Genomic DNA, 24,029 nt, shown 5'->3' with positions numbered 1-24,029 from the left:
AGCATTTGGAAAAGAATGTCGAAGATGCAAATTACCGAAAAGAAGAAAGAAAAACGAAACGTTTCCGAGGTCACACAAGAGGATTCACCAGAAGAGGATGTTTACGTCAATTTAATCAAAATCGTACATCAGGTCAGCTGTGGAAAGGAGTGGTGTGAAGTCATCCAAGTTGAAAGCACCGACATCAACTTTAAACTGGATTCTGGAGCAGAAGTAAGCATTTTGATGGAAGAAGAATTTGAGACCATTAAGAAGCAAAAGCCATGCCTGAAAGACAAGTTATAGGAGACCAACATCATGCTTGAAGCTTATGGTGGATCTAAACTTAAGCCGTTGGGTAGAGTAACATTACATTGTAAAATTAAAAATAAGGTAGTAGAAATAGATTTCTTGATAGTCAATTGTGATAGATTAGATTTGATTAAAAGAGTTGATCAAGGTAGTAGTGTAGATGATTTTGTTAATAAAAATAGAATAGTCTTTAACGGAGAAGGTACATTTAATGAGACATGTAATATAAAAATTTAAAAAAATAGTAAACCTGTGGCTATGCCGCCTAGGAGAGTACCGTTGGCTATTAAAGAAAGACTCAAAAGGAAATTAAACGATTTAGAAGAGAGGAACATTATTTCAAAATTGGAGAGACTTGCTGAAAGGTTGCATAATTTAGTAATAATAGAGAAAAAAGGTGGTTCATTAAGATTATGTCTAGATCCTCAATCATTAAATAAAGTAATACAAAAAAAATATTATTATAATAAATAATATTATATACCAACTGTAGTGGAAATAGCGATAAAGTTAAAAGGAAAATCAGTTTATACAGTTTTAGATTTGAAAGAGGGATTTTATCAAATAAAATTAAATAAGGCTTCTAGTAAATTGTGCTCTTTCAGTAGCCCTTTTGGTTCTTACAAATTTAATAGATTACCGTTTGGTTTGTCCTTAGCACAACTTTTTCATAAAATAAATCACAAAAATTTTGGGGATATAGAAGGTGTTATGATATATATCGACGACATTATAGTAGCTACTAATGATGAAGAAGAGCATGATAAGATTTTACAGAAGGTTATTAACAGAGCAAAATCTTTAAATATTAAATTTAATAAGAATAAAACACAATTCAAGGTTAACATGGTAAAGTACTTGGGACATATATTTAGTAGGGAGGGTATGAGACCAGACCCAGCTAAAATTAAAGCTATAGTAGAGTTAAAGGCGCCAAATAATAGAAAAGAATTACAAAGAGTAATAGGCATGATTAATTATCTTATAGTATTTATACCAAACATGGCTGAGTTGACAGCATCGATAAGACAATTATTAAAAGACAAAATTATGTTTCAATGGTTAAGTTACCATGATGAAGCTTTTAACAAAATAAAACAAATTCTGTGTGAAGGTACAGTTGGCTAATTTCGATGAAAAAATTATGCCACTAATACAGACTGATGCATCCCGAGATAGCATTGGATGTGTATTGTTGCAGAACGGCAAGCCAGTGGCGTACGCATCGAAGGCGTTATCGGAGGCAGAGCAGGGATATGCTCAGATCGAAAAAAAGTTTTTGGCGGTAGCGTATTCATTGAAAAAGTTTCATTATTATGTTTACGGAAGAAAGACCAGAAGGACTAATGAAGTTAAAGGATTATTACTACAATGGTTGGCCGAAAACATTGAAATTAACTAACGACAAGATTAAAGGATACTGGAATTTAAGAAATGATATTTACATGGTAGATGGATTAATGTAATAATATTTTGCATGAAGGGCATTTTAGCGTAACTAAAATTAAGCTGAGAGCTAAAGAAGTAATGTATTGGCCTCAGATGTACGAGCAAATAAATGACATGGTACGTAAATGCATAGTATGTGAGAGATCCATTGAAAGAACCATTATTACCCCATGAATTACTTAAATACCCCTACCAAAAAATAGCAATGGATACTTTAGATTTCGCAGGTAAAACTTACCTTTGCGTGGTGGATTATTATTATAAATGGTTACATATTTTACCATTACAATCAAAGACAGCCATAGATGTAATTAAAAAGTTGAAACCTCTCTTTTCGACTCATGGTATCCCAAATGTGGTTATTGCGGATAATATATCTTTCGGAACTTACGAGTTTAGAAAATTTGTGGAGAATTATGATTTCACGATTAGAATAACTAGTCCGCATTACAGTAGGTCCAATGGGTTAGCTGAAAGATTTGTGCAAATAGCCAAGAACATTATCAGAAAGGAAGTGAATTGTCTACAGCTTTATTGGAATACCGCACGACGCCTCTATCAAAGATTGGCTTGGCACCTTGTCAATTGTTATTCAATAGAAGAATAAAAGGTCGGTTACCGATAACTGATAAGTTGTTAACAGAAAAAGTGTCGGATAAGAAAATCTGGAATAAAATGAAGCTCAAACAAGACTTATACAAAGAATACCATGACAAAAAATCGAAGAAATTATCATCATTGCAAACAGGCGATAATGTATTAATGAACGTAGACAGAAATATGAACAAGGAATGGGAAAGTGGTGTTATAACAGGAATCACAGAGACTCCTAGATCATATTTAGTGAAAAATGAAAGGTTAGAGTTAGTGATACTTTTGATACTAATATTAGAATAAGTAATGATAGTATGGTTAAGGTTGCGACTCCTGAAACTAATGTCAAGATTTCTAATAAATTTTTGCGGAGTGAATACTGTACAACTTATTATTATTTTCACATAATAATTCTTTTCTTTATATTGTCACAAATTTGTTATTATTTTTTACTACTGTAGTTTTTTTTCTTTTCTACTACTATACAGTTCATATTTTTTAAACCAACAGTATTTTTGTTTTATTTTGATCGTATCGTTTAATTAATTTTCATTTGATGAAACAATAATTGTTGATTTATTATCAGAATGTGAGGGGATTGCGATCTAAAACAACTTCTTTCTTATTAAATGTGCTTAATCACAATTTTTCAGCTATTTGTCTTACCGAGACTTGGTTAAATGAGTCAATTTATAATGCTGAAGTAATTGACTCGATACAATGTATACAGAATTGATCGTAGGTATGGTTCACTGGGTGGCGGTGCACTGCTGGCTATTAGCTCAAAATTTTTATCATCTCAGATTCCGTTGAATACTGGTTTGGAGATTGTTGCGGCCAGGACGCATTTCTTTTATATTTTTATTATCTTTGTGGTGGTTTACATTAGGCCAGCTAGCGGCGTGGAGGTGTATCAGGAGTTTGCCGAGCTTATGAGTAATTTATATATGTCGCATGATGCGAAGTTTATAATTCTGGGTGATTTTAATTTGCCTTTGGTGAAAGAGTCCGGCTTTGATTTTTTGCTGTCAACAGTGTGAAATACAATGTAATTGGCGACTTTCTTAGTTTTTGCAATTGCAACTCGCACAACAGTATAACAAACATACAGGGAAAAACCTTGAATTTAGTTTTGTCAGATGTTGGGCTTGATTTTGGCCTTTTTGATTTGCCATTTGTGGAGGAAGATCTTTACCACCCTTGTCTAGAAATCAAATTATCTTGCAAACCCGCAAATAAATTAACTTTACCAACACATTACATGAAGGACTATAAGAATGCGGATTTCATGCTTTTATATCGACGTTTAACTGATACGGATTTTTCTTTTTTGAGTACGTATGATAATGTGGATGATGCAGTTGCTGTATTTTATGATATTCTATATGATATCTTAACTGATTGTGTCCCGAAAAAGCAAGTTGGGGCTCGCAAATATCCAGTGTGGTTTAATCAATGTATAATAAAAGATATTAAGACTAAGGATTTTCATTTTAAACACAGAAAAGATTCCACGTACCATTTGGATAAATACAGAGAACTGAGGGCCAGGGTCAAGCGGGACACTGCAATAGCTTACAATAATTATACACGAGATGTTGAAAATAATATTGTAGCTAATCCGAAGGCATTTTGGAATTTTATTGGTAGCAAAAGAGATAACTTTAACCAGAGCCAGTTTTGTTCCGACGGAGTTCCTCTTGCTTCTAGCGAAGATATCATTTTAAGTCCGTTTATTCTCTTTCGTTCTATGATGACATTATCAACGATAACTCATTCGATTTGTTCAACTTGGAATCCTTCTCAATGAATGAAATTGGTGATGCCATAAATAAGCTTAAGTCTAAACGTGCAGAGGGACCAGATGCTATTCCCTCTTACATTGTGAAGGGCTGCAAACACGCCTTTGTAATGCCATTATACATAATTTTTAATTTATCACTTGTGACGAATACATTTCCAAATGTTTGGAAGGTCGCAAGAGTGACTCCGATTCACAAATCTGGCCCCTCTGGCGATGTAGGAAATTATAGACCTATATCGGTAATCTCCTGTTTTGCAAAACTTTTCGAACAATTGATTTATCGCAGGATTTTCAATCAAGTAAAACTTTCGTTGAATGTTAATCAGCATGGATTTATTCCTGGTCGCTCTGTGGAGACCAACTTAACTATCTTTACGGATTACGTTTCCAAAGCATTGGATGCTAGAGCTCAAGTGGATGTTATCTACACGGATTTTGCAAAAGCATTCGATAGGGTGGATCATGATACGCTTCTGCACAAGCTGGCACAACACGGGTTTTCTTATTCTACTCTTAGTTTTTTTGTTTCATATTTGTCCAACAGATTTTATTACGTCTCTTATAAAAACGCAGTATCAGATATGTTGGATTGATTCAGGGGTTCCGCAGGGTAGTAATCTGGGACCTTTGTTATTTTTGTTATTTATAAATGATTTGCCCCTGGTAATTAACTCAACCAGATGCTTACTCTTTGCGGACGATCTGAAGATATTCACAACTGTACATGACTTAATTGATTGCCGGTCCTTACAGTCTGATTTAGATAACGTATTTAATTGGTATCGCCTCAACAAGCTCCATTTTAATGTGTCTAAATGTGAGTCAATGACGTATACATTGAGAAAGAGGCCGATAGAATTTGTATATAAAATAAATAATGTGAATTTGAGGTGTGTTGTTAAAAAGAGAGACTTGGGTGTGTTGTTTTCGCCTGGTTTATGCTTTGCTGAACATATTAAAGCCACAGCAACCACAGCTTTGCGTCTCTTAGGATTTGTCATTAGAAATGGGTACAGTTTCTCAAACTTACAGACACTGCAATTACTGTTCAATTCTTTAGTGCGATCTAAGCTAGAATATACGGTAATAGTATGGGATCCCGGGTCAATTCTTTATTCTAATTTAATAGAAACTATTCAAAATAAATTCATTAGGTATCTCTACTACAAAAAATTCCGTGTTTTCATTGGTTTTAGATCGTACGAATTTGCACGCAAATTATTTAAGATCACCAGGTTGTCTCTCAGAAGAAAAATTATATCACTCTGTTTTCTACATAAAATGTTGAATAATAGTATAAATGCTCCATTAATATTAGAAAATAATGGTTTCTATGCGCCTGCATATTGTGGTAGGCTAAAGAATCTTTTCTATATTCCTTGGTTTTCAACTAAACTGAGACGAAATTCTCCTCTTATTAGAATCCTTTCACTATACAATACACTGTCGGCTTCTTCCTTCATACCTCTGTTTCGCATTGGTATTAGATCGTTTAAACAACATTTGACACCTTTGATAAGTGCTGCAGCCACCCAGTAGCCAAACTTGATTTTTGTCATTGAATTCTGTAATTTGTGATGTAATTCTGTTCATTTTTTAAAGATTTGGTTCAACATATCCTCCGCGCGTTCTGTGATGGGTTAATTAACATTTATGCTTGATCTTGGTTGTTTTGCTTGTTTTTATTGGTTATATTATGTACTAGTAGACTTAAGTTCTGAAATTTGTAATTAGGGGCAACCCTGTAATTTCGGAAGTAAAATAAAATAAATAAATAAAATAAATAAAAAATAAAGGTACACGTACCACAAAGATGCCTTCTAGGTTTAAGGATTATATTTTGTAAATTTAATACAAAATTTTATAAAAAAAAGCAAGGTGTTGCATATTAGATTGGCAATACCAACCAGTGTGAAGTACAACAAGTATGACGAAGACGACAAGTCAAGACACGTTATTACGAGCACTGTAAAATAAAATAATTCTAGTTTTGTTCAATGAAGTAGTAGTGAAAATCCTGACTTTTATTGACAGAACACAACAATAATAGAAAGAAAAACACAGCTAAAATGAATGCACCAAAACAGTTTCACAATAACAACTCAATTCAAAACATGGTGTCGCCGCACATACGCACAAAAATCAATTGTAACAGGATAGACCCCTGTCATTTCTAGTTATTCTGCGATGAAGTGTTATAGTTTATTTAATGAGCTACACAAAAATGCGTTAACTCAAACTTGTACAGCGAAATTAAGGTTTGGGTACAGAATAACCAAAAGTAACTCTGGCGATATCCTACCAATTTTGACGCCATATTATTGCGAGGAAGCAAGGTATTGAAACAGAACAACCAGAAGTGACACTGGCGGTATCCCGCCAAATTTAACGCCATATTGATGCGCGGAAGCAAGGTATTGCTGCTATTGGTGGTCAATGAAGTTGTCTCTGTTTAAGTTGTTTCTCTTATTCATTGTGCGTTCATCGCGTCTATGGATCCTCGCGAGCAGGTGAAAGCAGCTGAAGCAGGTCCATAATAGGAATTTGTAAATTAATTTCCAAGGTAATATTCACACTATTTTAGCACTTAGAGATTGGAAGTATTTTCGTTCTAGGATTATTTTGTAATAGTAAAACAAAGAAATGATTAGTTTCGGTAAGCAATGGCGGTCAAAGTATTAAATAAGATATGAAAATAATAAAAATGCCTTTTATTTTTTAAAACTTTTATTGATGGCTAAATAATATAAGTTTGTTCAACTTCTGCCTTACAGGAGGACCCAACATTTTCTCATTGTACAATTTGGCTAAATAAAACAAAAATAATATTTTCTGCATACATACTTATAGGAACTTGAGTTGGTAACATATAATCATGTTCCTGCAAAAAATTAATATCGATTAGTATTACATGTTACAATATTATATTTAGCGAAGGATGATGGAATGCTTAATACCACTGTTGTATCCATTACTTCCTTCTAAGTTTGGAATATTGCCATGTAATAATTAGTTATTTAACCAACAAGTCTATTAATGAAGGCGATTAATTATCGAGATATTTTAACGCGTGAGCGAGCGAAGCGAAGCGAACGCGTTAATTATTGAGATAATTAATCGCATTTTAATATACGAGTTAGTTACAATATTTTTCCGTTGACCGTCTTTTCAACAAAATAGAGAAAATCCATCGTTGAAAAATCTCCCAATTCTGTCACTGGCAAAATAACCTCACTTTTAATGTGTCATAATTTATTTTTGTAGCCTTACCGAATAGATATAGTGGTCGGTATTACAAATTTCATTGGAGAATATTTATTCAATTGACTACTATTTAGTTCGGTCGGACTTTCTTAAAATCGTTTATTAATCGAAAATCGTTTATTAATAGGTGTCATTAATGAATGATTTTGTATACATTTATAAATCATATAAATACACGGTCGACGGAAATAGTTTTTTAAAGGAATAATAAAATTCTTGACAGGAAGGATTATTATTCCACCCATTTCTTGTCCTACCAAAAACACAAAAAGCAATATTAAGCTAGTTATTAGTACATATATAGTTACTTAGCTTACCTTATACAACAGAAAAACAATTCCAAATGATCTTGACTACATTTATATGTCAGCAGGTAAGGAATTTTATTTGTTTTTACAAATTCATCATAACATATGCCAATAATTGAACTTATTGTTATGAGCATACCAATTATGGGAGTTTTTTTTTCTCGAGGTGTATAAATAGTTTCCCGAGCTATCTCTTAATAACAATAATTCATTTTGGGCACATAACAAATATGGCCTCCAATAAAATTCGTTTCCCTGTCGAAGGGGAGATTTAAAATTTTTACCAAATGGGTTAATAGAATTTAATACGTCAAACACGTTATTAATTGTTTCTCAAAAGTTGATAGTTGCTTGACTATCTTTAAGATCATCCAACATCAAACAGTTTTTTAGAAATTCTAGGGCTTTAGCAACACTGTTTCTATCTTTGTCTATGCATTAGTGTCATTTCTGGTTATTCTGTGGTGCGGTGGTTGGCAGCATACTCGGCCACAACTTATGCAATATCAACTTATACCATATTTTTATTATTTAATTTAAACTTTATTTATATTTTCAAGTTAAATAAAAATTTAATCATTAAGTTAATCTGTCGAAAGGCGCTATAGGTATCTGGTGCTCTGTTCTGTAACATTCATACTGTTAGCTGAAGATAGATGTCACTTTAACACACTTGTTAGCAGATGTTTTTGTTTGGTGTACGGAAGGCAACTTGATGGGAACGAAAAGCATACTTACCTGGCGTAGGGGTTACCGTGATCAATAAGGCGGTTCCCCCAGGACGAGGCCCTTCCATTGCACTTCGGTCGGGCTGACCCCTGCGATTACCCCTAATGCGGGTAACTCGGGCGCGTAATTTTTGGTAGTCGGGTCTGCGTACGCGCTAACCCGGATCATGATAATGTAAACGTAAATATTACTACAAATTTCGAATACATATACAATGAATGTATACTATAGTACAGCAATTCTCAACCGTCGGTCCGGCGGACCGGGACCGGTCCGCAGAGAAATTTAACCGGTCCGTGGACAATTTTTATCCGCCCAAGTTAAAATTTTTTTTAAGATATTATTTTTATTCAAAAAAAAATATCATTTCATTTTTCATAATTTACAATTAGCACAACATTAAACCGTTTACGATCGGCTCAACGAACAAAACTATAATGCGATGTTCGGGATTGTTCGGGAATGTTCGAACATGTATGGTAAAAGATGTGCTTATGGTTGTAATTTGTTTAAGTATCGGAGTCGTGTAATCAGGGTGTGATGGCATTTATTTGAATACAAGTAAGTTTATTAATAATTTTTATAATTTATACAGGCGCTAGCAAAAACACATTTTTTAGCACTTATTTCTTTGGCTCTTCTGCTCGTACTTTGAGGTTAAGTGGTTAATAACATGAACCGTAAACGAGGAACGCTATTAAATTTTTTAAATACTAGTTCAGCGTCTCAAGAGAAAGTCACCGAAACAGAACTTGGTTGTCCACCAGAAAAGACAGACACTACAATCAGGAATATTTAAAATATGGTTTTATTCTTTGGCCCAAATCTACGGACGAAGATGTACGTCCGATGTGTATCATTTGTCATGAAGTCTTTGTAAATGATGCTATGAAACCATCAAAAATGTTACGACATTTGAAATCTAAACATTCCGAGTTGGAAAATAAACCATGTGAATATTTTGAACGAAGGAAACAAGAATTAGGATTACAAACAAAGGCATTTAAGCAAAACTTTGTTCAATATAAGTCACTACTGAAATGCTCATACCTAGTTGCTCTTCGGATTGCTAAAACCAAAAAATCATTTACCACTGGAGAAAATTTAATAAAACCAGTTTTAATAGACGTTTGTTCAGAAATGTTTGGACCCTCCGCTGCTGACAAAATTAAAACAATTCCCTTATCTAATGATACCATAAGAAGAAGAATTGAAAAAATATCAGAGAATGTGGAGTCTCAATTAATTCATAAGATAAAGGAATCAATTTTTTTTGCAATTCAAATTGATGAGTCGTGCGACATTGCTAAAAAGGCCATATTAATTTGTTACGTTAGATACGTTGATTTTGTCTTTAAAGAAATAAAAGAAGAATTACTGTGTTGTATCGAATTGGTTTCATACACAACAAGTTCTGAAATTTTTAACGCACTCAATGCTTATATTATTAAACACTCTTTAGAATGGAAAAACTGTGTTGGTGTATGTACTGATGGGGCGGCTAGTATGATTGGCAAACATTGTGGTGTTATGAAAAGAATTCAGGACGTCGCTAATTCTGATTTCCTAATTACCCACTGTATAATCCACAGACAGCATTTAGCAGCGAAAAGTCTATCAACCGAATTAAATGAGGTTTTAGCGGAATCTATAAAAGTTATAAATTTTATAAAAAAGGCGATTTGAATAGTAGGTTATTTGCAATATTTTGTCAAGAGATTGGTGCAGAATATGAACAATTATTGCTGCACACAGAAGTAAGGTGGCTTTCGCGAGGTAGGATTTTAACTGGGCTTTTTGAGTTAAGAACGGAAGTCGAAATATTTTTAATTGACAAAAAGAATCCTTTAAAAGTACATTTATCCGATATAGAATGGGTTGCAAAACTCGCATATTTAAGCGATATATTTTCATATATCAATGAATTAAATTTAAGGTTACAAGGAACTGCGATAAATGCGTTTCATTTGTTTAATAAAATAGCTGCGTTTAAGAAAAAATTAACTTTTGGTTGAATAAAATAAATAGTAATAATATTGATATATTCAATAATTATTATGATTTTGTTAATTCACAACATGATTTAAACCTAGCAAAATTAAACATTATTATTGCACACCACTTACAATCTTTAAATAGTAGTTTCGAAAGATATTTTCCATCTGACAACACCAAATATGAAAAAAATTTGTGGATAACAAACCCTTTCATAACATATGACAATAGTCAATTAAATTTAACTCACAGAGAATATGAGTCCGTCCTGGAGATTAGCTCAGACATAATGTTGAAAAGAAATTTTTCAAGGATGTCTTTAGATAAATTTTGGGTCAATACGAGAAATGAATATCCATCTCTATACGAAAAAGCGATGAAAATGTTACTCCCTTTCGCAACAACATATTTATGTGAAACTGGATTTTCAGCTATGACTGTTATAAAAAATAAGTTTAGAAATCGGCTTTCGGTTGTTTCACCACTCCGACTTAGCCTGACTAATTTAGAGCTCACAATTGAAAAGTTAATTGAAAAGGAGCAGCAGCAATCGTCACATTAATGCCAAATAAACAAAAATTAGATATTTAATTTTTTGCTAAACTTAGGATTGATTTTTTATTTTGTTTATATGCAATGATTATGTGATTTTTTTTTAATTTTCTGTTTTTTGTTAAAGATTTATTTATTTATAAATTATAATAAATACTTATTTTTATATTGACGTACTGTTGTAAATAAATGATAATAAAAATATTATAATAGTAGTTCATTAATACCTATTGAAATTTTTTGTTCAAAATAGTTGACCGGTCCGCGCAATTTTTGGACAAATTCTACAGGTCCGCAGGTCAAAAAAGGTTGTGAAACGCTGCTATAGTATGTATATTATACATACTATAGTATGTTCGTTAGTTTGGAATGAGTATTTGTATGTTGTTCCTTGGATATGTTACTAAATTTTAAAAATAATCGGTACTAAAGAGTAGCAGACAGAAAAATTTTTAAATTTATCACTCGGAACTGAACCGAAAAGAAAAAACCGTTATTTGGAATAAAAATCGGTACCGATATATTTTTTTAACTGTAACGGAAAAAATAACACTTTGAAGCTTTGCTTTTAACGGTAAATGTCTACTGCACTCAAACGAGTATTACATATACATAGATACAGATTAAGTGTTGTATACTTGTATACTATTGTATAACGATTCCTATACAAGATGTCTCACGTAACTGGTTCGTTAGAACTTTTTTAGGTTCCACTATTCGTACAGGTTTGAAATTTTGGTAGCATGGGTTGTTCATTCGGAACTTTCGATCTATAATATTTTCAAGATGGCTGCCACTTCCGATCTACCGGAAGTAGACCATAACTTTGTTATTTTAAATGGAATGCTATAGTTTTTATTACATCTTTTAATTGTACATAAAAAAATATGTTGACTTTCATAAAACTTATTGGTACTAGCGTCTTTCGTTTTCGAGTTATTTTGATTTTAAGTTTTTTTTGGCAAATTTCACCATGCTCTTTAAAACCCCATATCCCAGCCAACGTTCATTCAAAAAAGCTCTAAATTTTTCATATTAAACCACCTCTTTACAACTGTTTACAAAACCCTTTTTCCCCAAAATAACGAGGACTAGTATAACTAGCCGCACACACTAGTCGCAGATTTTGGGGTCCTTGCGGCTATACCCACTTCCCGTCTACACCTTTCCCTACAACCTAATTATTTTGTTAAATATATTTTAAAAACTCAATTTAAAATCCAAACTCCCCACCCTTTACGCGTTTATTTTATAATTATATAAAATAAACTTAACGCCTAAAATTTTATATATTTGCCAAAATTATTATTTTGCCAAATTTCTAAATGAATAAACACTTTTTAATTGTAAGAGATCTAGTTGTTCACCATGCAATGTTACGTATTTTTAATTTTTAATAATAGCTTTATGAAACATAAAATCAGTTTACATTCATTAATTGTTCTCGTTTCTCATTAAGAGTTTGTTTTATATAAACACTCTATGTAATATTTTCCTTATACAAAAGCACATGCGCAATACATATTTTTCATTTTTCTCAAATCTGGTTTTCGAACAAAAAGTTGAATTATTCTTGCAAGATTATTCATTTTACTTCATTTACTTGTAACGTCCGTTCGTTTTATTTTTCCCTCAAATTTTAATGTGTTAATATTTTAAACTTTAATCATGTTTATACAAAATTATAATTTATAATGTATATCCATCAATAATTTGTGACAGAAAATATTGGAAATTCTTCAAATGTTGATAGTGCACGTGCGTGTTTTAAACTATGATTTTTGAATTAAAGAGTAAGTTTATCTTTTAATTTTTATTTATAACATCAATTAATATTACTCAATAACGTATTGTAGCACTTGTGAGGATGACGTAAGTCGAAACTTGTCAAACCGAATTTAAGAATAAACCAGTAGAAAAGTACAAAATTCAATTTATTTATATTTTTCTTCGTTTACAATTAATATTGTTGATTAATTTTCTACAAATTAAGTACAAATTTTGTCCAGGTAAAAACGGTAAACATATCTTTTAATCCAGAGGCGGCGCTACTGGGGGGTGCAAGGGGGGCACTGCACCCGGGCGCCGCTTAAAAGGGGGCGCCGGCGCCTTTTTAATGTTTTCTCCAACAATATCTTATCATTCTTTTGCAGTATTTAGCCTGTCAGCAGTAGTTAGTCTTCAGAAAGCAGTATTTAGTCTCCACAAAGCAATTTTAGAAAGCAGTATTTAGTGTTCCAGGCGCTGTGTTTAGACCTGTCGGCAGTATCTAGTCTTCAGAAAGCAGTATTTAATCTTCCAGAGCAGTATCTAGTCTTTAGAAAGCAGTATTTAGTTTTTTAGAAGCAGTATTTAGTCTTCTGCCAACGTTATGTATGTTTTGTTCTTGATACTGACAGCTACTTCTTTCTGCGTGTCTATCATCATCTTTTTGGGAGCCTCTTATTATCTATACGGATCTTGTACCATCCGGTACCTCATTTCTGCAGCTGTTACTTTGCTTTTGTGCTTATCCTGCATTGGCAAAGTGTCCGTATTGGTGATTTCCTGTCCTGTGCAATAACAAGACAAGTCCATTGGTTTCTTGTTCATATTCTTAAGTATTGCCATGAAAAATCATGTTTGGTTTATAATCAATTTTTTGTTTTCTCTGAACAGTAATTTCAGACTTCATGTAGACTTTGAACAAAGTAATTCCTGTTTATAACTATTGCAATTTCAGACTTTTTCTTGCAAATTAACCTTCTGACCAAAGTATTCCCGACTATTCCCTTAAGTTTGGTTTTTCACCAGTATAATTCTTAAATTTTTGCTGAAGTATGGATTATGATTATTCCAGTCATTTTTAAGTTTATTTATATTTCTTTGATTATATATTTTTTTTAATTAAAATTCATTTCCAAACCACTCCGGTTCCCGCACCCTGGCGCATCATTTGCTAGCGCCGGCACTGTTTTAATCTTTTCAACAAAAAGATTATATTAAAATTATTACCGATCACTACACACCTAGTCTATTGGTTTATTACTTAACTTGCAATAAACGATCGGCTCCTAGTAAGCGTAGTAGTCTCGGTCGATGGTGCCATAAATATAACTGTTATTTCATTTTTCTTTACTATGACTATCACATCATATGATATAAGAATCGTTAAAAAATAAAACCATACATTTTGTCATTTGTAACATTTTTGCAAATTATTCGCAAACCGTGCAATAAAAAATTTCTTTGACATGATCACCACCTGGCCAAGTAGAGTAGCTTAATACATATCGAATTTGGAGTTTCTATCTTGAAATTTAGACGTCAAAAAAGCCGATATCACAATCGATGGGACACTCTGTATTATGAAACACTGTGTATATCTATAAACAAGGGCACCAGTGTCGCTTCTGGTTATTCTCAGTTATTCTGTGTTATAACCTCAAAAATTTAAGGTTCGCTTCGGATATAGAAGCAAAATTTGCTGCTTTTTCAGCCATTTATTTAGTTTATCTAATATTAGTCTTAATATTATTTATTAAAACGTAAAAATCATTGTTTATCTTAAGATTAATTTGAATTTTGAACCAATATAAAAGTTGGTTTGAAACTTTGCTTATAAAAGCGCCATCTCTTATCTCTTATTTAATACCTAAATAGTCGTTAATTTAATAATTATATTCTTTAAAAAACTAAATATTTATTTATTAATAACGCTAAGAAAAACGCAATTGCTAAAATCGCAAATGAATACACAAAATAATCGCACAGGTTGTAAGCATAAGCGTTAAAGCAAATGTGAGGTTATTTTAAAAGAACCGTTGGTTCAAGGCAAGGTCTATAGAACATAAGGTTACCCAATACCGATTCTCCTCCTCTGAGAGGCAAGGTGGGTCAGTGACGTAGCTGGTTCTATGAACAACACAACACGATGCGAGGTTTAAATATTTTATATAGACTGTACCACAGTATAGGCACGTGTATAGGCTATCTTTTATTCTGACTGTATCGAACCAGTGACGTCAATTTGCGGGGTAATAATCGATACTACAGAGGCATAGGGAATGAGGTAACCTTATGTTCTATAAACCTTGGGTTCAAGGTCTATAGAACATAAGGTTACCCAATACCGATTCTCCTCCTCTGAGAGGCAAGGTGGGTCAGTGACGTAGCTGGTTCTATGAACAACACAACACGATGCGAGATTTAAATATTTTATATAGACTGTACCACAGTATAGGCACGTATAGGTTATCTTTTATTCTGACTGTATCGAACCAGTGACGTCAATTTGCGGGGTAATAATCGATACTACAGAGGCATAGGGAATGAGGTAACCTTATGTTCTATAAACCTTACCGTTGGTTCACCGAGTAATCTGCAAGGTTTATATATTAAAGGTTGTCTAAGTACCTATGCTGCAATACTTTGATTTAGTTTGTGGGCGAGGGGCAAGAGCAGGAGTGTTTCGTCACCTCATGGCCATGTGGTGCTTCGTGCATTTGTTTAATTTGAATTGCTTGGCGGTATTATTTTCCACATGTGACGTAATGCGCAGTATGGTTGCGTACGAATCTAGACAACCTCTTATACAGTGTGTCCCCGGATTGTGTCCCCATAAGGTATAATTGACGATAAATTTTTGAATTCAAATTCCATCTTTTGCAATTAATGTCTGGATGTCATAAAACGAAATATAACCAAGTTTTACGTCAAATGTCCTCAAAGTACCAAAGTTAACGCAAGAAGTTTGTTAACCGTTGCAGGTAAAGTGGTCTTTCTGAGCAATATGCCGAATTTTATTAATTTAGCATATAAAAGAAAAAATGAGTTTTTCTTGAAAAATTTTTTCTAATATTCCGTTTTACAATAAAAACAAATGATCTGAGTGAACTAACAATTATCATTTGATAGCTTAGCTTTAGCCTATTGTCAAATATTAATTGATCATGTTTACATTACAACATAAAATATTTATAGTGTAGTGCTATGGCAATTTGAGGAAAAATTTGGATTTTTAGTAGATAAAAAAACAATTAAGAGAGTTGTTAAAAAATTTTCGGAAACGGGCAATGTGGAAAATAAAAGGAAGGAAAAAAAGCTTTTAGATGAACATGATGCGGAGTCGATTGTTGCAGTAACGAACGCAATGGATTACGGTAAGGTGTCGTTAAGAAAAAGGGCAGTTCAAGTCGGTATAAGTAGATCCCATTTACAAAGAATTTATCGAGAAAATAAAATATAAACCAAAATTTAACCATACTATCGAATTAGGTGATGAAGCAAAACGTTTAGATTATTGTTTGTGGCTTGGGTACAAAATTTTGAAAGACAGAACTTTTTTAAAAAACATAATATTTTCGGACGAAGCATCGTTCACCACTAATGGTGTGGTTACATCACAAAATTGTCGATTCTGCTCAAAGACTAATCCACATTATCGCATAGCTTGTAAACACAAGTATTCCCAGAAAGTGAATGTGTGCTGTTTTGTGATATTTGGCAATACTTGAAAACTGTTTGTTTAATTATCTTCACGGCGTGGATTTAGAAAAACGTAATAAATTATATTTCCAACAAGATGGTTGCGGCCCACATTCCACCATTTTAATTAGAAATTATTTAAATACGTTATTTGGTAGAAAAAAATGGATTGTTAGATATGGTCCGCAACCATAGCCGCCAAGAAGTCCGGATTTATCTATTATGGATTTTTATTTTTGGGGTTATGTAAAACAAAAAGTGTACACTGAAAATGTTAATAACAATTTAGACCGTTTAAAACAAAAATTGAAACAGTTATTAGAGAAATTCCGTTGGACCGTATTAGAAAAAGTTATAAACAATGTCGGAAAAGGGCTGAATTATGTGTTAGTGTTGGTGGTGGTATCATTGAATAAGCTTTATGTTAATTTAGTTTAGATCGAAAATGTTTTGTTAATCTTATGATTTAAAAATCTGCATTTTGCTTTTATATCCTAAATTAATAAAATTCTGCATATCGCTATAATTTAACATAACAAACATTTTATCTTAATCAACTTTTGTTGTACATTGCTCAGAAAGACCACTTTACCTGCAACGGGTAACAAACTTCTTGCGTTAACTTTGGTACTTTGAGGACATTTGACGTAAAACTTGGCTATATTTCGTTTTATGACATCCAGACTTTAATTGCAAAAGATAGAATTTGAATTCAAAAATTTATCGTCAATTATATCTTACGGGGACACAATCCGGGGACACACTGTATATAAACCTTGAGTAATCTGTGGCAGCCCCAGGGATCTTTGATAGGAGAACTTGGGACTAAGATGGCATTAGCGTCTATATTGAAATAATTTAATTAAACTAACAATTTTATTATTAATAGTGGGAATGATGAGAGACAGCAATAACAATTATTACCAGTATCATTCTTTTAATTTAAAAAGTATAGATTCCAAATCGTGTTATATTTTTAAATTTGCCGCTAATTTCACCTTTTAAAAGTTGAAGTTTGTTCAGAATGACAGATGAAAACGTCATTTTAAAGTGATTTTTCCAAAGAAATTGTATATACAGCCTGATTCAGAGTAAGCGCCTTATTTCTTTTAGCCACACTATGGGTGCTACTTTCAAAATATTTGGCAGTAATATGTTTTAGAACATTCTCTACACGATGGTGATATCACATTTTCAATTGGACGAATTATTTCAAAATGGCGACTGTCAACTTTTTTTTTTAAATGGAATGTCAAAATTTTTTTTTATTTTTGAGATCCTAAAAACATTCTTTATACGATAGTATTTTGTTTTTCTTAAAAAATCATTTTTTTCCCCATCAAAAAGCACACATTTTAATCTAGTAGCGCATGAATGTTTTACACTGGATGTTATTTTTATCCAAATATCAAGTAGCGCTAGACACAAAAGAAACAATTAAACTTTATTTTGTAATAAACATCTACTTATTTATTTATTTGGACAAAAATAACATCGAGTGTAAAACATTTATGCGCTACTAGATTAAAATGTTAGGTTGATTTTTGATGGGGAAAGAAATGAAAACAAAATACTGTCGTAAAAAGAATGTTTTTAGGATCTCAATAATAAAAAAAAATTTGTTTCAAAGTAATTTTAAGGTTAACATTTAAAATCAATAACACACAGTAACTATAGCAATTAGTAACGATAATAATCGATAACAATAACAATTAATTTATAACAATAGAATATTGTGACCATTTTCAAAAATCCAGTGGACTTAAGTATGGATTTCTCACTATTAAAAAACTCATTATGTCGTGGCATTTTCAAATTGGTAATAACTTTATTGTTGGTAAAAATGATTATTGCACACGGAAATTAGATAAATGTTGACAATTAACGGGCAATTGTCGAAACATAAGCGGAAAAATAACCCAACTTTGCTTATGTTAAAAAATAAATATTTTAGAAGAAAAAATACATTTAAACATTTAAAAGTAAATAATTCGAAAACCGATAGACTTAGACAATGGGGTCATACACGATTTTTTTTTTATTATATTTTCTGAAAGTTTATATAAAAATATAGTTACCGTTATTTTTTTTTTTTAATATTTTCGAACAAAGTCATTGTTAAAAAAATTATTGAAAATTTATATACCCATTTGCGCTTTTAAAATTCCCGCGTTGATGACGTACGATTCTCACTTTTACGTCCCCTGCTACCCGCTCAAATGCGAGAAAGAGATGAACGTCATTTAGGTTGTATTGAAAAGAGATAGAGTGTTTGTAGGTTATGTTTATTATGTTTTGTTCATGGATGTAATAAAGACACTCTATTACATCCATGGTTTTATTTTGACACTGTCACACCGCAAGTGCTATCTAGCGGACAATTTAACTTGTTTTAGGCAGTGCGGTTCCTACGTCACAGAAAAGCCGCGAAATTATTTCGTTTGAATATTTGCTATTTTTCACTTCAAATTACGCAAAATATAAAATTGATCAAAATATTTCTTTTACTTTGTGTTCATGCATATACTTGCATATATCGTTTGACATAAAAATTTTCTCTAAATTTAATAAGTGTGTATGACCCCATTTCAATAAGAGTACCTTTTTTATGTAAAATTGAATGCTCTTTGTGATTTGCAGCTCTTATTGGTCGTAGCTGTCGAGCCAAAAAACTTATGATTTGATTTATCAAACGAGCAGCGTGTATCTAGCGCCCTCTATGAGCAATAACAAAACAAGTTTCAAATTCGTATTTCTCATGCTCGAAAACATAAAACTACCAAATTTTATGTTAATAGTACAAAAACCTTCAAAATTATCAAGAAATTTCGAAATATGAATTTAACTTTCAACACCCTATGCCTCGAAAACTACTAACATTTGTATAAGAGATGTTACGTTAAATCATCATATTTTGGTGTCTAGTATCTCCGGTATTCGGATTTTCCATTCTTTCTGACTCACTCTGTATATAAAATATAAACCCAATCCAACCTGTATTCTAATGGTTCGGTTCTTAGCTGAATAATTCCAAAATATCCCCAACAGATGGCGCCACATGCGTTACATTTTTAGTACGAAGTTTTTGTTTAGAGAGTTGCATTCAATTTCAACGAAGCTATTTTCTATGATCTGTGCTTCTGGTGCTTCTCGTTATTCTGTGCCTATGCTTCTGTACCCTATGTTATGTTCTTTAACCACCTTTAACTTTAGTGAACTAACTTATGTTCTTAAAATGGCTGAGGTAAGTTGGATATTATTCGATCCATAATTGTAGATATTAATTGTTATTTTTTTAGAACACTAAATTGACTATGTTCCATATCCATGCTCTGAATGGAGAAGCTTTGGTTAACCGCCTGAGGGAATGGGGTTTCATCCCCAAGGAAGGCGAGTACAAGTGTCCCCTATGTGAAACTCCACTTGTCTTGCAGCATCGTAGTAATGGTCCTGATGGCTACGCTTGGGCGTGCAATGGACGTGTTTCCATCCGTAAACAAAAAAAACGGAAGTGCGCTAAAAGTGTAGCGTTGCGAAAAGATACTTTTTTTGAACATTCTAAATTAGAAATTAGACAAATTTTAGGCTTTGTATATTTGTGGGTAGAAAAGACACCCCTTACACTTATTGCGAAAATTACAAAAATGTCCTTGCCAACTGCATCTGGTTGGGCATCGTTTTGTAAAGAAGTCCTGTTGGATAAATATCTTCTGTACCCTGAAAAGCTAGGTGGTCCGGGTTCCATTGTTGAAATTGATGAGAGTAAATTCGGTAGAAGGAAATTTCACCGAGGACACCCAGTTGAAGGAAAATGGGTTTTTGGCGGTTATGAAGGCGAGACAGGACGCGTGTTTATGGAAATTGTGGAGAAAAGGACTGCGGATACCCTAGTACCAATAATTCAAAAATGGATTCTGCCTGGTACTATTATTATTTCGAATTATTGGAAAGCCCACAATTGTTTAGAAAGGAACGGGTATGTTGATTTAAAGGTTAACCATTCGATTACTTTTAAGGATCCCGAATCTACGTCGCGTCATATGGAGAATCAACTCCCGGGAAAATTAGCACAATATATTTTCCACAAAACTTGTGAAGGAAAAGGTGTTGAAAAGGCAGAGGAATTTTACCGCATTGCTGCAATGATGTATGACCCTACCAACCCGACTAGGCAACGGGATCCAGAAGAAATCGTGGATGAGTATCCATCAGATAATGCTGATGATTAAAATAATCAAAATTCAGCAATTTATGATATTAATATTTGGATTTTTGGGTTGCGTCTCTGTTCACTTCCTCGTAGTGCAACCTGGGTAACGCTAAGAACAGAGTGAATAGAAAATACTGATTTTTTTATGGGAGTAGCTATTTGATACATTCAAAATTTCTTTGTGTTTGGGTCTAGAGCAGTGTTTCCCAACTTTTTTTATGCCATGCCCCACCTTAGCCTTTCTAAAATTGTTATGACCCCCCAATGTAACATATCTACATAATGTTTAATATTAAAAAATTGAATTGTTCACTTAAGAAACTTAAATGATAGGTTTGTTGATAGGATGTTGAAGAAAAATGTTATTGGCCATCGTTTACTTTGCCTCTTGCACGTGTATGTCGACACCATTTGATCCATGATATCAACACCGCCCTTTGTTTTATTATTATGAGAGATGATTTCAGGCTTCCTCTTAGCGTCGTCATTGATAGATGCCTCGTGGTGCATGGTGCTTAGTAAAATTACGCATTTGTTCTTTTTACGTGCGTAACTTACCATGGATACGTTATTTTGAATACAAAACAATGAAGAGTAGACTAAACGATCTTTTGAGGCTTTCATTTCTTTCGGAATGTCACGCTTATTCTGACGTAGTGTACCCACAACAGTAATATTTTTATCCAACAGATAAGTTGCTAGCGGAACACTAGTGAAGAAATTGTCTATCGTGAGATTGCGACCAGAATTATGAATGCCACGCACAAGAGTTTGTACTACTTCAAGCCCCAGGTTTTTATGTGGACCAACATAAACTAAACCATCCAAAGCATAACCAGACGTAGATTCACACATCCAAAATATTTTAAGTCCATATTTTGCCGGTTTACTTGGCATATATTGAACGAATGTGCATCTACCTCTAAACCCAACGAGTTGTTCATCAATAGTTAAATTAGTATCACGTATGGCGCAGGTTTTGCATTGCTGAATAAATAAATCCCAAATGTAGGACACCATTGCTAACTTATCAGTTTCCAAACGCGCATTCCGGGTTCTCTTGTCGTCAAATCTGACGAATGTTCATATTTCTTCAAAGCGAAATACGGACATTGTGGCTCGGTATATAGGATTGGCAAATTCATCACAAAATAATTCTCGCAGGAACATCCTAGCTTCTGTCAACTCCCGCATGAATAAGTAAACCACTGAATGCAAGAAATTCATCAACAGTTACATCTTTCCACGCTTTTCCTTTTGCTCCATAAACACGTTTGCCCTCTAAATTAGTACAGTTCACAATTTCTTGTACAATAACTGGAGTTTCCTTGCTAGTCCTGGCGCACGCCGAATAATGTTGTGTGGTTGAATTTTATTTTTTGCTGGAGGTTCCAAACTCCATACCAGACCACTTGGAGCAATGTAACCGCTCGTTGAAGGCTTACCAATATCATCAACATCATCCTCTGAATTATCGTCACCATGATCAGAACTGGATCCAGAATACTCGTCAGGAACCAATTCGAAATTTCTATCTTCTGTGTCATCATTTTCTGCTTCTGACAGATCGCGTTCTTCAGAAGGCAGATCATCACATTCAGCTCCCCACTGCACCAATATTTCTTCATAACCGAGGTCACCAAATCTCACGCTTTTCACATTCCTTTTTGACGCCATTATCATATGTGTCTCACAAGTTCACTCAATCCAACTTCTATTCCAACTGAATGAAAAAACAGCTGCACCTACTTTTATACATCCAACAGTAATGCACGTTTTAACTTCCACTGATACGCACAATTCCGCGCAGCAGTGTTTGACAAATTATAATAACCCTCAACCTGTAATGAACAAGTTGAAACTTGTTCTATAGTAACTAGTAGTACACGGGCTTCGGAGCCCCGGTTTATGCAAATATGGGGTGCTAATGGAAACGATTTTCTTTTTCGATTGCTAATTACACTTGAATGTTTTTGAATCAAGTGTGTGTTGAATAAAGACGTGTTTAGAGCATATCGAAATGCTCAAGCGGATTGAAATTATTTTAAGAAAATTATGAGTAACTAAAATCTCGCCGGGCCTGAGAGGCCCGGTTTATGCATGCTAGGGTTGAGATTGGCTTATAAACTTAGTTTAAAAACAAGTTTACAAAAGTTTAAACAAGTTTAAAAAAATGAAAGTCAAACTTGCAACACAAGTTATAAGTGCAAGTGTCGCAGATGCTATTGACTTTTTGAGAAAATCTAGTCATCCTGATTTTGTTAATAGTGAAGCAACAACTGAGTTTCTGAGGATTTTTGATATGATGAATTCTAGATGTGTTTATGCAAAGTACAGTAAATCTCCGTTATCATTAGATAACAAAACCTATATAAAACAATTGAAGATTGGAAATAAGACTCTTCTTCAACATATGCGAAAGACGTTTGCTTTAGGTTTGTTAATATATACAGCTATGAAAAATTAACATATGATCTCATTCACACGGGTCTAAAAGCTTAAAATATTTTCTGACGTATAAGACGTCCCAAGACCATCTTGAGCTATTTTTTTGCTGTATTAGAGCAAGAACGGGATGCAACAATAATCCAAACTGTTTAGAATTTAAATGGGCTCTTAGAAAATTACTTTTTTCCAACAATGTAACGCCTGCAATTAACGGTAACAGTATACATTTTGATGACGAAGTGACTACAATATTTGATTTGGTATCAAAAAATTCTGAGGTACAAAGAGAAGACAACATTGAAGATGAACAGTTAACTGAAATGATGCAATGTGTTGACCGAGTGTGTTTATCTTCAGTACAGAAAAATATTTTATTTTATATAAGTGGCTTCATTATCAAAAAATTTCTGTTGAAATCAAATTGTCAAGATTGCCAAAATATTGTTTTAGAGAAAAACACAAATGAACACAATTATGCTCTTAACATTAATGTAGTTTCTACATTCACTACATTTGTGTCAAAGGGAAAATTTTGCATACCATCAAATGTGTATAAAATAATTGAATATTTCGAAAGAATATATAAATCACTCATGATTAATAATCAGTGTGACAAAGATAAATTCAAAGCTAAACTGATCTTTGCAGTGACTTCCCATTTTATACCATTGCTATCAAAAAACCTTTTTAAACATCCCGATTCGAAGAAAATGACTCAACAAATTTTGGGTAACAAAGCAGGGCTTCGACAAAGCGTACCAAAACTATTTTATTTTATAATATTTAGATAGCTTGACTTAATTGTTACTAATAAACTGTTTTGTACTATAAAACACGCTTTTTATTACACCAGCCTCATTTCCACTGATTGAAATCTAATATCATCATGACATAATTATTATCTATTTCTTATAGTTCA

At 33.0% G+C, this 24,029-nt stretch overlaps 1 protein-coding gene and 1 non-coding gene across 2 annotated transcripts; both read left to right on the top strand.

The window, feature by feature from the left end:
* The first annotated feature begins 8,440 nt into the window (after positions 1–8,440).
* Positions 8,441–8,603, top strand: LOC111417705 (U1 spliceosomal RNA). The gene has a single exon (XR_002706713.2). It is a non-coding gene; the product is annotated as a U1 spliceosomal RNA (small nuclear RNA).
* An 11,012-nt stretch (positions 8,604–19,615) lies between these two features.
* On the top strand, positions 19,616–23,943 carry LOC111417704 (uncharacterized). Its single transcript, XM_023050063.2, has 2 exons — positions 19,616–19,696; positions 19,752–23,943. The coding sequence occupies exons 1-2, from the start codon at positions 19,619–19,621 to the stop codon at positions 20,679–20,681; spliced, it is 1,008 nt and encodes a 335-aa protein (XP_022905831.2). The 5' UTR covers positions 19,616–19,618; the 3' UTR covers positions 20,682–23,943.
* Positions 23,944–24,029: the final 86 nt, after the last annotated feature.

The sequence above is a fragment of the Onthophagus taurus genome, chromosome 3, assembly GCF_036711975.1.
Source record: "Onthophagus taurus isolate NC chromosome 3, IU_Otau_3.0, whole genome shotgun sequence".
Classification (NCBI taxonomy): domain Eukaryota; kingdom Metazoa; phylum Arthropoda; class Insecta; order Coleoptera; family Scarabaeidae; genus Onthophagus; species Onthophagus taurus.
This window is presented reverse-complemented; position numbering and strand designations above follow the sequence as displayed.

Bases quoted from the DNA above. Each gene is read 5' to 3' on its own strand.
- LOC111417704 (XM_023050063.2), top strand. From the start codon at position 19,619: ATGCTTCTGTACCCTATGTTATGTTCTTTAACCACCTTTAACTTTAGT. The intron at 19,697-19,751 runs GTAAGTTGGATA...TTATTTTTTTAG, and splicing joins ATGTTCTTAAAATGGCTGAG to AACACTAAATTGACTATGTT.